We start from the raw sequence: 17,440 nt of genomic DNA on the forward strand, positions 1-17,440 counted from the left end.
ACATGCATTGGACATACATGTACAAAAAGCTACGAACTTTATGGTGTTCTAGGGTAGAGGAAGCCTTTTGGAAGGTCTGAATTGCAAGGCTTAAAGGATTAAGAGCTTAAAGCTCATTTCTGTCCAGAGCGTCGTCATGACGTGGCCGCTTGGGCGTCATGATGTGACAATGGAAGAATCACGACTATTTTGTTTTATTAAGTCACGACATGAGCAACAGATGATCACGACTTGACGAATGACTAAGTAACCTTGGAGTATTGACTTTGACCGTTAACCGTCGACTTTGACCAAATTTGACTTTAGGTCAAATGGAGTAATTTGAGTAGTAGATTGAGGCTTGGTTCATGTGGTTGTGTAGGTGACCTTTAGAGCCGGTATTTGGATTAGGGATCAGTTAAGCTATCTTTTGGACTTTGATGTGAGTTTTCTCACTATGCTTATGGGTCTAAGGCACCAAGGTCGGACCACTTATTGTGTTTATGTATCTTTGGATGTAGTATCATTGTTATGATTATCTGTATGTCCTGTTATTGCATATTTCGTCATATTGGTGGTTGGGTTGAGGCAATATGCCAACAAACCCTGGATGGTTGGGTTGAGGCGGGAGGCCAACAAACCCTGGATGGTTGGGTTGAGGTGGTACAACTTCGTGCGCTAGATCAACAAACCCATGATGGCTGGGTTGAGGCAATATGCCAATAATCCTTGGATAGTTGGGTTGAGGCCACGGGCTAACAAACCCTATATGCATGTCTCGTATTTGTTATTGTATTGTTGTGTGGAGTATTTTGGGGAACTCAGTAACCTTTGGCTTACAGTTGTGGATTTCAATGTTTCAGGTACTTCAGATGATCGGGGGAAGGCAAATGTTTGATCATACTTATCATCCTACTGATTTTTATGATTTGAGAGATGTTTTGATACTCTGATTTGTCATGGTATTTTGGAAAACAATGTTTGATTGTTACGTGGTTTTATGAAAATGACTTTGAAAATCAAAAAGTTTTACGATGGTTTTTGAGACGTTACAGGTTAAGTAAACACTGATAAAGTTACTGAATAACACATTATAAATAATTTTAAAAGTGTATACTCTTATGCACAGTGTACAAGTACGTTAATGCGGGAAGTTCAAGTTTTATCTTTGAACTTTGTATAAGTTGTCACTTGCAATCCTTCTATTTTATAAAATATTACTTTCCATCCTTTTACTTTTAAAAATATCACTTTCATCCCTTCACCTTCAACTTTGTACAATATCGCTTTCACCCTTCATTTTCTAAAATTTCATGTTTATACCCCGTCCTCGTAGTGCGTGTGTGTCTATATATATATATATATATATATATATATATATATATATATATATATATATATATATAATACGATTATTCCTAATCTATTTTTCTAATAGTCGACAAAAACATGTATAAACTCACCGTGTGCTCAATTACTGTTGGTGATTTGTTATCATCAATATTATTTAAGTGTAATGGGATTACTTTGTTGACTAAAAGTGATCTTGATAAATATTAAATAAGTAAGGAAGGTGTGGAGTACACACTTGTTTAAGTTTGATCAAGTTTCAAAGTACACTGTCATTTAGGGGCGAAGCCCCTAAACGAACGGGGGTCCGGGGGCAGCACCCCTGGGAGCGGGATCCATGGGGCGACAGCCCCTGGCGGGGTCCAAGGGGCAAAGCCCCTGGGGTCGAAAATCGGATTTTCAGAGAATTGACCATTGTTTGACCCTTATCTAAACTTTCGTTTTTATGTCAGTTTTTATAGTTTTATGACAGTTTGAAACTGTCATATGACAGTTTTAGACAAAGATCATAAAGTCGGTTTTTGGTCTCATTTCAGGTACATACGAAACTATCATCAAAACATTCTAACTTCTTGTCTCTCTGAGTCTTATCCGATTAAAGAATATTGGGAGTACCACCCAAATGCTTTAATCTGAAAGTGTTTAACACAATTCTCAGAATTCCAAGCCTTTCTATACCTCAATTTCTAACAATTACTACTAACAATTATAGTCTTATAATACCATATCACCCGTTATTGAATCAATAAAAAAAAACCACCGCTAATTTTCAATATGTCACAAGTGTATTTGATATTAACATGAAGCAAAATGAACAATTATATAGATTGTTTAGACCATATTCAACCATACACTAAATAATGTAAAAAACGTTATGAATAATTAGGATCGGTGCAAACCAATTTGAGGCCCTGACAAAAGCAAAAAATGATTCCATTCAAAGTTCAGAAATTTATAGCCAAATAACTAAATTTAATGTATGTCGGTCTGATTTTGGCGGTTAAAAATGTTGGGTTTTTTTAGGTTTGGTTTGGTCTTAAAAAAGAGAACCAAACCGGAATATCCAAACGACTCCATTTCATATATAAATTTATCTGATTAAATATATTAGAAGGTAATATAAATAATGTCTTACAATGTTCTTTTAAGACTACCATGATGAAAATGTGTTTATGTCGTATATAAAAACTAACATATGGTCTTGTTTGAGTTAAAATTAACAAAGTGTTAATTAGTACATGTGTTGCTTCCGGTACATTTGCATTTTTTCATGAAAAATTTATACATTTTTTTTATTAACAAATTTAGAAATGTGACGATATATTTACAAAAACTTCACATGGATTTAAACATAAAAATATTTGTTGAAAGCCAAACATAGTTACCACTTAAGAATTCAACTACAACCTTTCGATAACTTAAATATAACAACCTTATTAGCATTAAACATTCTTTTTTAAAACTAGATATCTGAAAAAAAAAAAAAAACAAAACTTGATATTTTGAAACCACGTTGCCAAGTCTGTATGTTGAAAAGAAGAAATATTACTTATGAATCTAATATAGGAACTTTATATACTACATAAATCATTAAAAACCTTTGTATATCAATATAAAAATTACATACAAGGGGATTCGAATTTGGGCTTGAGATGAACAGAAATGTTTGTTAACTAACTCAAATAAAGGCACATTTAACAATATTTTAACATATTTTTTATATTAAATATAAAATACCAAAAAAATAATTTTAGGGCCATTGTGATGAGACCCGGGTTGTCACCCAACTTCCTTTTTATTGGGCCAACCATGCAAATAATATTTCATTTCCAACCTACACTATTTTTAACACCCAAAAATATATACCATACAATATTTTTAATTTATTTAGATTGTCAAAAATACCTTTCAACTTATTAGATTTTTACTTATTTATTTGCATCTTTATGTATAAAAACTCTATAAAATATATAATTACAAAACTGTAACCAAATTAATTATTTGTATATTATTAATTCTAATTAGGTGTTATTTTATTAAAATAAGAAAACTATATTTAAAACATATTGTTTTATATTTATGATTAATCAATGTCAATTTAATATATGATAGTATAATGAATAATTACTATATTTAGGGCATATTTATTATGTTTACTTGGTCTCTAACTTTTTATTGTAACTCAGAGTGTCCTTTTAGTTTGATTTAGTTACGATTTTGGTTCCTAACCAACTTAAAATGTACGAACTACCCTTAATAGAATTTTTATTAGGTATTTTAGTAAACAACACTGTATTACAAATTTTGTGGGTCTCACCCACCACTTTAAATCACACTCATTTTACCTAATGGGTACCCTATTTTATTGTGCTATCCTAAGATCACCATATTTCCTTTCCTTCCCCATCTCTCACCGAAAAAACACCATCGTTAGAAATAGCCTTCATCGGAAAAGACCTCACTCTCACCATACTCTCTCGCATCTCGCAGTACCTTGTTTTTCTCTACTTCTTTACTGTAGAAGTGGTAGATTAAATCTATTGGCTTCTTCTTGAACAACCTCGCCGGAATGTCGAATAGTTCGTGAGTTTTTCGGGGAATAAAAATCTCACCCATTTTTCTTGTCCTATCGGTTCAAAACCCCTACTAACAGAAGTCTCGCTTACTGATATGCCCAAAAAAATCACCCATTATTCTTTCTCTAACACTCTCCTCCTCTCTCTAACGATAACGATCCAAAAAGAAAATGGGTTTTAATCTATGAACGAACGGTATCGACGAGCTTTCTGACAAGAAACTAGTAGACATGGGTTTGATCTGCATGGAGAAACTAGACGAAATGAGTTATAATGGTAATGTTTTTGGAAGCGTAAGTAAGGAGAAATAAGGAAAGTAAATCAATCTTATCAACTATTCTCCCTAATCCTTAATCAATCTTTTTTGATATATGTGTTTTATATAAGCAGATAAAGATAAAGACATGGGGTACAAATCGTTGATGTAATGGAAAATGTTCTTTATATGGGCTAAGTTTTATCTAAGAATAAACTTTGCTTGATAAATATGGTTGTGTAAGAATGCTAACAACGATTTGTTTACAAATAAATATGGCTTGATAAATGTGGTTGTGGTTGATAAGGAAAGAGAGTGATTGTGGGACCTATTTTTAATGACAGTACTAAAAAAGAAACAGAAAAAGGATAATAATATTCTAATGTTTGGTAGGGACTGAATTCGAAAAAAAAACTATAGGATGGTCTAAGTTAAAAAAAAATAAGGGACCAAACACGTAGACTACCAAAATCAAAAGGACCATTCATGTAATTTATCACATATATAATATAAACTATAATAGAATAAAGAGTTATTGTCATGAAAAACTCATAAAGTTTGATTTTTGGGTTTAAATAATCAACTTCTAGAAACAATTTATAATAATGAATTATTGTGGCGGTCCTAGCGGGTGATCGTGTCGATCGTAATAGGTAGGGCTCACCGAAGGGCACATTAGTTCTAATACATAAGAGACAGAGGGATAATGGGGCATTGTGGATGGATGGATAATGTCTCCAAAATAATATGATAATTATACAAGAAAAAGATGATAAGTGACGTATTGTCATTTTAACTTGGCATGTGACCAAACTCGAAACAAAACCAAACCAAAGGGTCCGTCCATATGAAACGATAAAGATTAAACTTACAATTTACTTCAAACTACAATGACCATTCTTTTAATTTGCTTTTCGCCAATAAACAAGAAAACACATGTTTTTTTTTTCGCTGTTAAATGAAATTAATATAATATTTTTGAAATATTAGACCAACTAATAATCATTTGCAACAAATACAATTATTTTGAAACTTTTAACAGGCTCTCTTTTCTTTCTTGGAAAGTGATGCGCCAACACTAGAGGAATATATGTCGTGTATATGAAAAATATCACATCTTCAAGGGTGTAAACTGACATTATGCTTCAATAAAGCAATCAGTGGGACTGTTGATGTATTGGGCTTCTTCATCACAATTCGAACTACTTTCACAAACACACTTTACAAAACAGCAAGCATTAGCACAAGCGCATCTAGTAGAGCGAGGTACGTTTTTGTTGAAAGTTTTTCTCTTTGTTAAAGAATCACCTGTCTTAGTTGTTTTTGTTGTGGATCTATCGATCCTTGACGAAAGTATATATCTGGAAAAAATATGTTTTCTTTGCTACTCGTTGTGGATTGTTTGTGAATGGTCTACGGATAAATTCAACTAAATGTTTAAATGGATAACTATGCCTCCTCAATTTCCCTCTTTTGATTATTGAACAATGGTTTAGAGGAATGGTTTTCTTAGGACGGATACTTCTATGTAGATATCAGTTCTAGCCCTAATAAATCCCCTATTTCGAGGCACGCTATTTCTTCCTCATCTTTTTTCAATTTTACACGATGGTGAAATTAACAATCTATTCCCGCTTTCAATCAATTTAAAGAAAACAAAGGTGAAGTTGACAAGTGAAGACAAACATCATATTAACTATGAACTTACATACACATTATTTTACCTACTAAATATGTTATGTGTCTTAAATCCTGAAGGCAATATCTATAATGTTAATTATCTATGGGTTATACATGATATTTGGATAAAGATAGTTCTGCAAATTAATATTGAAATACCCATGGTTTTTGTATACTAAGTAATAACTTTTAACAATTTCATCCCTTTTTTATATCTGTTACATGGTTTGCATTACATGGTTTGCAGGTCTATGTAAAAGCTAGAATATTGAAAGATGGAGTATGTATTTGCAATCATTAGTCCTATTGTTGAATCATTAATGGTTCCTGTCAAAAAACAGCTAGGTTATCTTTTTTCCACCACAAAACATGTTAGGAGCATGAATATTGAAAGATGGGGTTTGTATCTGCAATCATTAGTCCTATTGTTGAATCATTAATCGTTCCTGTCAAAAAAACAGCTAGATTATCTTTTTTCCTCCACAAAACATGTTAAGAGCATGAATATTGAAAGATGGAGTTTGTATCTGCAATCATTAGTCCTATTGTTGAATCATTAATGGTTCTTGTCAAAAAAACAGCTAGATTATCTATTTTCCTCCACAAAACATGTTAAGAACATGAATACTAGAATGAAGCAACCGGATTGTACAAGTCGTGATGTCAAAAATCACATGGAAACAAATAACATAAGTAATCTGGGGATACTTGCTCGTGCAACAGGGTGGTTAAAAGATGTGGAAAAGATTAGGGAAGATGCTCAAATCATTTCAAGTACAGGGAATGGATGTTTTAACTTGAAAATGAGGTATCGAGCAGGAAGGAATGTGTTCAAGATTACAGAGGAGATGGGAAGTCTTATTGAAGAAAATAGTAAGATAATTTGGAGTGATCCTCAAAAACTTCTTGGAAAAGTGAATTCTCAAAACGCATCTACTTCAGCATTGTGGGATGGTGATGCCCAAAATTACTTGAAATCAAGAGAGAAAAGCGTTAAGGATGCACTCAAGTTCCTCAACAAGATCACACGAGCCAAGTGATAGCCCTATGTGGAATGGGAGGTGTGGGGAAAACCACAATGATGGAACAGTTGAAAAAGGCTGCAGAAGATAAGAAAATGTTTGATTGGATTGTGAAGGTGGTCATTGGACAAAAGACTAACATGTTATCTGTTCAACAAGCCCCTTGCAGTTAAACTCATTGAGATAAGATATACCTATTTAAAAAAAGAAGAGGAGAAAAGGATTTTTGTGCTTTGTGGTTTGTTTCCTGATGACTTTCATATTCCAATTGAGGAACTCACAAGAGACTTATCTTCTTACATAAGTCTATCTCCATACATAAGCAAGCAAAGATCATGCATTTTAAAACACCCAATGTAATTGCTATTGATCAACAAATTTGCATTTTTTCAGATTCTACACACATGTTTTTGTCCTGTCTCTCGCATCTCCGATTAAACAATTGTAGGCCCTACAATTGTTAAATGGTGTTTCTGTTGTGGGAGATGCGAGAGACAGGACAAAAACATGTGTGCAGAATCCTAAAAATACAATTTTTTTGACGGATAGCAATTACATCGGGTGTGTTAAAATACATGATCTTTGCTAGCTTTTGTGTTAGGTAGAGTTGCCAAAGGTGACTTTTCATGGATAATCAACCATGGTGATATTTCAAAGTGGAGTATAGCTGAAATGAGAGAATCTTGCAAAACAATTTCTATTACTTGCACAGGTATGTCTGAGTTTCCTAGTGACTCTAAGTACCCAAACCTATCACTTTTGAGACTTATGTATGGAGATAAGTCTCTTAGGTTTACTGAAAAGTTTTATGATAAGAATGGAAAATCTTGAAGTTTTAGCATATGAAAAATTTCTCAGTTTTGCACATTGTGGCATCAGAAAATTGCCATCCACAATTGGAAAACTGGAGGAGCTATAGTTTCTATGTTTGGATAGTCTACCAAAGTTGACAGGTCTTTGCAACACTGCTAATGTAATTGAGCTACCACAGCTGGTGGAGTTGATACTTGATGGTCTTCCTGATTTCACTAGCATTTATCCTGAGCAAACATCCCAATAATATCTCTGCAGTTCAACCTATCTTTAACAAAGAGGTACCTCTATACTAGGATTGTCTTTGTAATGAAAGTCTGTATTTCCCTATTTATGTTTAACATGTCTTAATTACTGTGCAGATGCTGATTCCAAATTTGGAGATATTGTTAATTGCGAGGATGAATAAGCTGAAAGAGATATGGCCTTATCAATTTAGTAGTAGTGACGAAGTTGATACTTGCATTTTGAGAAAGATTGAAGTGAAGAAGCATAATAATCTTGTGAATCTGTTTCCAATCAATCACATGTCTTTGTTGGGTCGTCTGGAAGAGCTTCATGTTAGTTATTGTGGAAGCTTTGAAATGTTATTTAACATCGAGATGAGTTGTGTTGGTGAAATTGAAAAACACAGTAGCAACTTGAGACACATTCATATATATAAGTTGGGGAAGCTAAGAGAGTTGTGGAGGATGAAAGGTGAAAGTAGCTATGATATCCTCATCTATGTTATTGAGCTTTCTATTTCTATTTCTATTTTGATGTTTGAGAACTTATGTATATGTGTCTATATATACACTCACATGTGTGTATGTGTATGACTGTATGTAAATATGTGTGAGTGTGTATACATACGCACATATACATATATGTGTATCACACTACAAGAAATCAATCAACTATACACAATTCTTTGGATGTATTCGCACTTAAAAGTGTATAAGATTATTAACATGAATGAAGAAATGTGTCCTGACAAATCATTTCTAAATTTTTACCCTTCAACATGTGATAAAAAAAAAGTTAAAACTCCGAATTAAAGAACGTGGACAAATTACCTATATCACTACACTTTTAAGATTGGAAAAGTAGGCTAGATTTCCCACATTGCTAAGTACTGTGGAACTCTTTGAGCCTTCATATTATTAATTTTACATATTTATAAGCATGTTTTTTTGGTTACTTCTCTACACCTATGAGCTTGTGTGTTTATTATATTTAACAATAGTAACTTCAATTATTATTATATTTTATTAAGATTTAAGAGCGACCACATTTCCATTAAATGCAAAGATTCTACATATTTGATCTATTAATCAAATGAGTGATCACACAAAATTATTTATGTATGGTAAAAGAAAAACCAAAAACCAAATTTGTTTCTTGTGTTTACATTGTTTCAAACAATTTATTTGCAGTTTTAGTACTTAACTCATGTTTTCTTAGCATTTTTAGTCCTTACGTCAAGTTTAACATCTTGCATCGACCCCCACTTGTCCTACAACTTTTTCATTTAAGTTTCACATTTCACTAATCTCAAAAAGTATAATATCTTTTGGAAACAAGTTTTCTTGTTTTCGATTGAGACACTATGTTGTATGCATTGCGTTTTTTTACTTTGCAGGGTGTTGGTTTTATTAACAATACAAAATATAAAAATTCTATCATACAAGAAGGATTGAGTAAGGACTGTTAATAACAAAAACCGATAGGGAACTTGAGGAAGATTGTGAAATGGGAAAGAGGTGGATGGTGGTGGGCCCTACGGGCTATCGATAGTTATAAAGATGATTAATAATACAAAATATAAAAAGGCAAAATAGTTGTCACAACTGACATTTTGCTAGGAAATTCTATTCCCATGTAAACATCATCCATTGTAAAAGCTTGTACTCTAAGTGAATACTATACTCTATGCTCGTTCAAATACATCTCATATGTTCAAATAAGGGTTGGAAACCCTAGAAATCCCGGCTCAAGTTCATTATGGACTAAGATTCTCTTATTGGGTCTAATGGACCAATAAATCTCCGACTTCACCATCTTGGGCCTAGGAACCCTAACTAGGCTCTAAATGGACCACATTCATAAAACTTTAGCATTTTGGACCATTAGACTTAGAATGATTCATTCTAACCCTAATGGGCCTTATTGGGCCATAACTAATCCGATTAACCCTAATAGGCTATAAATCCATTCTTTTATGTCAAATTGGGTCGTAAATACACTTAAGGGCCCAATAGGCCGAAACATATTTATTGGGCTTCACAAAATCGAGCAAAGCCAAGAGTGGGCCAAACTAATTCAATTTCATCCATCTTAAGCCCAATTCTCGGCCCAATGAGGAAAAGAAAAGAAAAATAAAGGGAAATTAGAGGAATTATGAGAGCTTGCCACCTTTTTATTGCATGGAGGATCTCCATGCACATCACCTCACTCCCTCTCTCCTCTCTTCTTCTTCTTCTTCTCGGCCAAAACACCTCACACCACCCTCATTCTCTCAAAAATCTTTCAAGAAAACTCTCTCAAAACACTCAAGAACATCCTCCTTCCTTCCATCCAAATTTTCGAGATCTCTAGGTGTTCCAAGAAGATCTTCACTAAAGATCATCAATCTTGGGTAAGTCATTACACATTCAAGCTAAACAACTTCATTTTTGTGTTAGAACACTCCTTCTAAACACTTGTTTGTGATCATACTCTTAGAAGCCTTCTAAACTCGAAAACCACACAAGGAAAGCTTGCTAAGGCCGAAAACAACATCATCTTCTCATATCCCTTCATCAAAACCGATCCATCACCCCAAGGTGAGTTCATACCCCCTATTTTCGATTTTTACTTGGTTTTGGGGGAGAATACAAGTTTCTTTATGTAGATCTATGTGTATATGCATGAATATGTGTGTTTTTCATGACTTATTTGTTGATTATGTGCAATTTACTTCATAAATCTAAAAATATGTTAAGAATATTAAGTTTATCACTTGAATCTACATGAAAACCTTAAGAAAAGTATGTGTTATAACATATAATACATGTAAACTAGTAGATCTGGGATTTATACACTTAAAATAGCAAACATGAGTGTTGTGTTCAAAGATCTATAAACTAAACTAAAAATTCAGCCCTTGACAGAAAAGTTTTGGTCAAATTTCGAACTGTTTTGACCACCTTAATGATAATATTTTTCAAAACTGTTTTTCATGAAAAAAGTTCAGGTTTATACCTTTAAAATGACTACTCTCACGTTTTCATACGATTTTTCTACAATTTTTGGCGAATTTTACAAAACTGCCTATCAGATTTGAAATAATTTCGGACCAGCCTGTGAAGGTGAGCAATTTCACACTTGTTAGAGGCCATTAAAAATTATGACAAAAATTGTAAACAAAGTAGACAAAATTTCCAAACTTCCAGAATTTACGGATCCAAATTTCGACTTACGATGATTTTTCTACAAATTTTCCAACAACCGGTTCAGAAAAGCCAAAAACCAGAAAAATGTGTATTTTCACAAAAATCAAGCCAAGAATGATATTTTTGACAATAATGGGTTTAAAATGTTATTTTTACCAAAAACTAGTCATAAATACAAGTTTTGAACAAAATGGGGAGTAATGTGTTATTTTTACAAAAATTGGGCCTTAATTGTAAATTTTTGGCTTAATGGGCCAAGAACGTCATTTTTACAAAAAGTGGGCCTTTTATGCTATTTTAGTGACTACTTGAACCAAAACCAACAATAAACTAACAAACGGTTTAATTTTGATCATTTTTAGGCTATTGGGCCTTAGTGGCCCATTTATATGTTTGATAGGTTTTGTATACTATTTGCGTGCTATTTGGGCCTATAAATACCTTACATGTGAAATGGGTCTTAGTTGTCCTTTTACATATATTTTGGACCCATGTTATATAATCTCATTCATATTAGGTTTTGAAATGACTTACATGTTTAGCGATGCCCTAGTGGCTCACTTACATGGTTCGTTGGGCCTGGAATGAGTTATATACGTTTATCTTCGCGTAAATTCGATTAAGGATCTAGTGAGTTTTTGTCGGTCGACACCTATTAAGTGTACGATTATAGCCTGTAGTTATAATCAGAGTCTATTTGAGGGAGAGTGGGGTTTTGTGTATAAATCTATACGGGGATGACCCCCCACACCTGAGCTGTTCGCTACAGTTAGACTACATCGGTCTAGGGTGACTATAACCTTATTATATTTTTCAGTCGGCATTCACAAACGCCAAGACAGGAGAAATTGTCATTATTTAGTATGGTTATGACGGCTCACTTAGAGGAATTAACATTATGAAGTTTGCGGAAGACTATTTTTCTTTTATGTCGGATTACTCGGAAACTTACTCATACTGGTACTCAACCTCGGTGTTGGTACGACAACATTGTCTATTCTTCTTTTTCGGGCAACATCGGGTTGTCTGGGGGCATTCTATTTACATTTTCTTCTATCACCTTTGGCATTCTATTAAACAATAACACACATGCATTAATACAAGATCAGACATAAACATACCAAACTATTTAAGAAAATGCAGGATTTTCTTGTGATTACAAAGTTATACAAATCATTTTCTCAAATATACTTATGAACTCACCAACATTATATATGTTGACATTTTTTAAATAACTTGTATTCTTAGGGACTCGTTAAGCAGAAGAATCAACAAGAATATGGGATCTTGTTCTGTGTACTGTTAAACATCATACATTGAATGTTTTGGTCATGTTATTTAAAAGATTGTACTTGATGTAAACAATGACAGCTGTATTATATTATGCATGGTAATGATGATGTTATGTTTCATTTATAATCACCATAATGATATTTCAAGATGAAGTCACGCACAAGCCCCCGGACGTTTCCACCGTCTGGTTCGGGGGTGTGACAATAGTCATTTAATAAGGCTTGAGAAACTTAAATTAACGGTGTGAGTGATAAACCATGAAGCAGGGACTAAAATTGGAAAATAATTTAATGGACCTAAACCAAAAAAACGAGAAAAGCACATAAACACATGGACCATCCATGATCTGTTCAAGATATCATTTCTTATAAGTGTATTCTTTTAGTATTCAACTATTTCTTTAATTTCTTTTTCTTTAATATTCTCTTTTCCATATGTAACTCCATAAGCTCATATTCTTCTGAAGCTGGAAAGACAAAATAAATAACTACATACCTAATTTTTTTAGTTTATTCATTTGCATAGATCATTAAAGTGATTTATGATAAACATGGTTATAAATTATATCAAATGCCTCTTTTATTAAGTTTTAGTTAAATTAACTAAAATGGATGGTGGATTAGACCGGATTGTGAGGGAAAGAGAAAAATTGATTGATAGATGTATATAAGTCATATCAACTTATTCTTAATTTTTTTGTTAAGTAATATGAAAATGGGAAAAAATTATTTTATCGATGTCTTTTCTGTTGATGCATACTTTTTATTGCCTAGTTTGATAGTTTGGCTTACTAAAATTTGGTTTGTTGTTTAAAATGGGAGAAGAGATGACCGAAGATACAGTAGAATGAAGTACTTGATAGATTCATGGGGAATTGATAAGTTTAGATCAGTTGTTGAAGAGTACTATGGAAAGAAGTTTGAACCTCCAAAGGAGTTACCTGAATGGGAATTCAAAAGCCACCTTGGATGGAATGATCAGGTTAGTTTCATCAAAATCTATCCACTTATGTCATTGTACATTGATACTTTCAATCTTTTTCTTAAAAAGACGTTACTTTATTTTTCTTACTTGAGTTTTATTTATTTTTTTGTGGCAGTGGCAGGGTGATGGGCGTTTATTTTGTGGGTTCCATGTTGATAGTGGCAGGGTTAAGGGGATAATGAAGAAGACATTAAGGGAAATAATTGAGAAGTATAACTTGAATGTGAGGATCACATTAAACCAAAATATTGTCCTTTGTGATATTCGCCCCTCTTGGAAATGCCCTATTACTGTAGCTCTAGCACAAGGAGGTCTTTTGGTAAGTCATTTAGCTTTTACAAGAAATAGCAACGTACTTTTGTTTGTTTTTTTATATCATCCTACTTTCATTTCTTCAAAGTATAATTTCTTTAATAAGAAAAAAATATAGAAAATAGTCAAAATAAAAAGAAATGAAAATAACATGACCTTTTATAGGTTTTCTATAGTTGTTACTTATATAATGTTATTTTTTAGTAGCCTCCTACTTATGTGGACCCCCTTAACATAACTGCAATGACATGCCCTGCTCTTCCTCTTTGCCCTCTTGCAATTACCGAAGCCGAACGAGGAATTCGCAATTACCGAGTTGTATTTGAGAAGGTATTTATCAAATCAATTTCATTAGTTTACTAATATTGTGTTTGGCGTGTCACATCTAGCTTATTTTTCGAGTTTTTCTAAGTTGTCATGTTTGGCAAGCCAAAAAGTAGCTCATAAGCTAACGTTTTAAAACGCTACTTACACTAACTTTTTAGGAGCTTTTTAATTTTTTTTTTCAAATATACCCTTAATTAATTATAAAAAACATATTCTTTTAATGCCTATTTATGTCATTTATATATTTCAGCTAGCTTTACCAAACTTCGTTTTTTATCGGTTGGTTTTTTAGCTATCAACTAGCTTTTTAGCTAGTATGCCAAACATAACTTAAATAGCAACAAAATTTTATGATTATTCCACCTAAATATCTCAAGCTTCTTGTTAACTCTCAAATTTGTACATTTTGCTGATAGTGAAACTTGGTTATTATTTAATGAAGTTGTTTCCATTTGTCTGCCACATCTTATACGCTGTGCCACGTCATCAATAAATACAAAATTTCGTAACAATGGACCAAAAAAAAGTTTCACTGTACATTTAAAAGTTGAGGGGTTAAACTTGTTGAAAAAATGTTGGAGGTACCTAGGTGAAACAAGTGTGAAACTTGGTTGTTTTATTTAAAAAAAAATTGCATGTGATTTTAATTAAGATAAGAAGCATGAAATTGTGATGTCAGGTTGGTCTTCCGTATAATGAATCCATAGTAGTAAGAGTTACTGGTTGCCCTAATGGCTGTGCTCGACCCTACATGGCTGAACTTGGATTAGTTGGTGATGGTCCTAATAGCTATCAGGTACTTTTCACTTCTTTTTGTTACACAATACAAAACAGAATAGAACAGGTTGTACTTCATCTGACATACATTTAAAGTAATGGAGAGTTGCGACTGATGTCAATAAGACAAAAGCTGCAAGTTTTTGTCCTACCCAAGACAAAGAGTGGCGTTAATGATAAAAAAAGTAGCAATTTTTTTGTCAGGTGTGGACAGGGGTTCACTTTTGATCATGTGTGCAAAAGACTTGCACGCCCTTTGTGTCCTCATCATCATGGAAAATAGCCCTAAAATGTTTGATTAGTCTTACCCTTTGTAAAAATGTAATATTAGGTTATATTTGGAGTACTAGCTGAAAAGTTAACTGTTAGTTGAAAAGTTAGCTGTTAGTTGAAAATCGAGCTGTTAAATAAAAAGCTAACTGAAAAAGTAACTAATAAAAAATGGTGTTTGGTAAAATTAGTTGAAAAGCTAGTTGAAAGATATAAAATGACATAAAAAGACATTTAAAAGAATGTGTTTCTATAATTAATTATGGGGTATATTTGGAAAAATTTAAAAAAGCTAGATTATAAGCTACTGTTTGGCTTGCCAAACATGACAACTTAAAAAAGATCGAAAAATAAGCCAGCTTATCAGCTAGCTATGGCGTGCCAAACACAACCTTAGTGTTTTGATTTTTATACTAGTTGCTAGGAGTTTTGATTATTTCTTTTGTGATAAAGTATTAGATATTTAAAAGAAAATGACATTGGTTTTTTTTGTAGCTATGGCTTAGGGGAACACCAGGTCAAACTGCATTAGCCAGAACTTTCATGAACAAGGTTAAGATCCAGGACCTTGAGAAAGTCTTTGAACCCTTGTTCCACAGCTGGAAATCCAAGAGGAAATCTAAAGAATCATTTGGCGACTTGACAAATCGCGTCGTAAGATTCATATCTATTTTCTTATTAAAAGACCAAAATACCATTGTTATATATTGAAATAAGTAAAAACAATAAGTTCAATTATATGTATCTATGATAAAAAAAATAAATATTTGAATAAAACTAAAATTAAAAAATTAATTTAGCTTTTTATTATTGAATTACAATTTAGGGATTTGAGAAACTTCAAGAAATAGTGGACAAATGGGAAGGTGTACCAAAATCATCATCGCGATACTACTTAAAGCTTTTCACTGATAAGGAAACATTTGAAGCTGTGGATGCACTTGCAAGGGTTGAGAACAAGAGTGCTCATCAATTGGCAATGGAAGTGATTCGTAATTTTGCTGCTTCACAGCAAAATGGCAAAAGCCAGTAAGTAACATCTCACCATCACCTACTGAAATTGGAGGGAGGAATAAGAGTATGTTTTGCAAGTCTGTATTATATATGATGCTCTAATGTGTTTCAATTTAGGTGTTGATTCCATTTCTAAATCAAGGTTTGTTTTGAGACTTAGTTTTTTTGTTTATTGAGAGTAGTGTTTGATCTCTGATTGGTTCTGTTTATGTATGTGTTTCGGTTTTAAATTTTGATGTAGTCTTGAGTAGTTTGATATTGTCATCTCCTGATGTTTTATATCAACAAGTTTTCAGTTATTATGTAGCATGGATTGTTGTTGCACTTCACAAATTCTCATATTGCTCATCTGATTCTTAAAACTCTTTAAAATGGTTTCAAGAACTTGAAATTCAAAATTTAGCTTTCTATCAATATTTCGACTAACCCAGTTATTCCAAACTTACAAATGTTACTCCATATCAACAATTGATCCCAAGGTTGATGTGGGGTTGAGAATCACATTATGACCTTAAATGCAACATAAACCGAAAGCTACAAGGGTTTCAATTGACTTACCTATGCTACCATATCACCAAAAGCAATTCAATTTTTCTTGTAAGACAACTTCTTGATATTCCATTCTAAGAGAGCTTTTGTCTCTTTGATGACTCGATTCTTTTCATTGGTTCACAACCATGACAACAAAATCATATTTACTTATACATTTTTGTCCATTTTGTGAGTAGATCATGAATAGAGTGACATCCACAAAGTTTATCCGGTCTCAACAAAAATTAGCAAACCACTTGATAAACGGTTTAGCTAGAGACTTAGTGCACATGTCTATGGTGGTAGCGATGAGATTAAGGTTCCCTTAAATACATCTCTAACGGTGAGATTTCAAATACCCTTCGAGTATGGTGTTAGAAGTTGAATTCAATGAGAAAAGTTTGCAACTAGAGATTGGAGAGTTTTTGACCAAAATAAGGTTATTGAAAAAAATATTTACCAAACTAGTGTTTTTATTCATTTTTCTTCTATTTTTCAGTTTTTCTTATTATTTTTTATTTTAAATATATTTTTAGTATTTTTATTTTTCCTCATGGTTAATACCATAAGGAAAAAAGAAAAATAGTCTACGTACATTGTACATAAGATTGCCACAATTAAAGGTTGGTATCTTCCATATTATACTTATTAAACTTACCTGAATTTACTCAATTGGCCATGGGGCTCTCAGGGGAGGTTTTTACATTGGGGTATGTAGCTTAATTACATTTAGAGAAACAATGGGTGATGCTCTGTAATTTAAAAATCAAACAAGGAAGACGCGAATTGAGATAAAGTGTTGGAATTAAACATGGATGGGTGTTTTCGGCAAGAAAGCAA

General features: G+C 32.8%; 2 protein-coding genes across 5 annotated transcripts; both read left to right on the plus strand.

Moving 5' to 3' along the window:
- Positions 1 to 5,319: 5,319 nt before the first annotated feature.
- Positions 5,320 to 8,594, plus strand: LOC145159271 (uncharacterized). 4 transcript variants are annotated; one of them, XR_013737590.1, is made up of 4 exons: positions 5,320 to 5,427; positions 6,089 to 7,575; positions 7,722 to 7,957; positions 8,039 to 8,594. XR_013737590.1 is itself a non-coding variant. In XM_079078209.1 (4 exons), exons 2-3 carry the CDS (start codon positions 6,117 to 6,119, stop codon positions 6,879 to 6,881), a joined length of 387 nt encoding a protein of 128 aa, XP_078934335.1. In that variant the 5' UTR covers positions 5,320 to 5,427; positions 6,089 to 6,116; the 3' UTR covers positions 6,882 to 7,957; positions 8,039 to 8,594. The 4 variants fall into 4 exon arrangements, 1 of the variants encoding a protein (XP_078934335.1); XR_013737592.1 differs by having other exon boundaries at positions 7,743 to 7,957; XM_079078209.1 differs by having other exon boundaries at positions 6,089 to 6,186; positions 6,565 to 7,957.
- Positions 8,595 to 12,992: 4,398 nt separating this feature from the next.
- LOC145157594 (sulfite reductase 1 [ferredoxin], chloroplastic-like) lies at positions 12,993 to 16,314 on the plus strand. The gene is made up of 7 exons (XM_079076621.1): positions 12,993 to 13,047; positions 13,200 to 13,366; positions 13,491 to 13,688; positions 13,889 to 14,011; positions 14,688 to 14,804; positions 15,551 to 15,709; positions 15,882 to 16,314. The coding sequence occupies exons 1-7, from the start codon at positions 12,993 to 12,995 to the stop codon at positions 16,086 to 16,088; spliced, it is 1,026 nt and encodes a 341-aa protein (XP_078932747.1). The 3' UTR covers positions 16,089 to 16,314.
- The last annotated feature ends 1,126 nt before the right edge of the window (positions 16,315 to 17,440 follow it).

This window comes from Lactuca virosa, chromosome 2 (genome assembly GCF_052849685.1).
Source record: "Lactuca virosa cultivar CGN04683 chromosome 2, Lactuca_virosa_CGN04683_v6, whole genome shotgun sequence".
NCBI classification, from domain to species: domain Eukaryota; kingdom Viridiplantae; phylum Streptophyta; class Magnoliopsida; order Asterales; family Asteraceae; genus Lactuca; species Lactuca virosa.

What these genes read in the sequence shown, in the direction of transcription:
- LOC145157594 (XM_079076621.1), top strand. Translation starts at nt 12,993, where the DNA reads ATGGATGGTGGATTAGACCGGATTGTGAGGGAAAGAGAAAAATTGATT. An exon ending in ACCTTGGATGGAATGATCAG is followed by an intron (nt 13,367 to 13,490) that starts GTTAGTTTCATC and finishes TGGCAGTGGCAG; the next exon opens with GGTGATGGGCGTTTATTTTG. An exon ending in TAGCACAAGGAGGTCTTTTG is followed by an intron (nt 13,689 to 13,888) that starts GTAAGTCATTTA and finishes ATTTTTTAGTAG; the next exon opens with CCTCCTACTTATGTGGACCC.
- LOC145159271 (XM_079078209.1), top strand. Translation starts at nt 6,117, where the DNA reads ATGGAGTATGTATTTGCAATCATTAGTCCTATTGTTGAATCATTAATG. An exon ending in TCCTGTCAAAAAACAGCTAG is followed by an intron (nt 6,187 to 6,564) that starts GTTATCTTTTTT and finishes CTCGTGCAACAG; the next exon opens with GGTGGTTAAAAGATGTGGAA.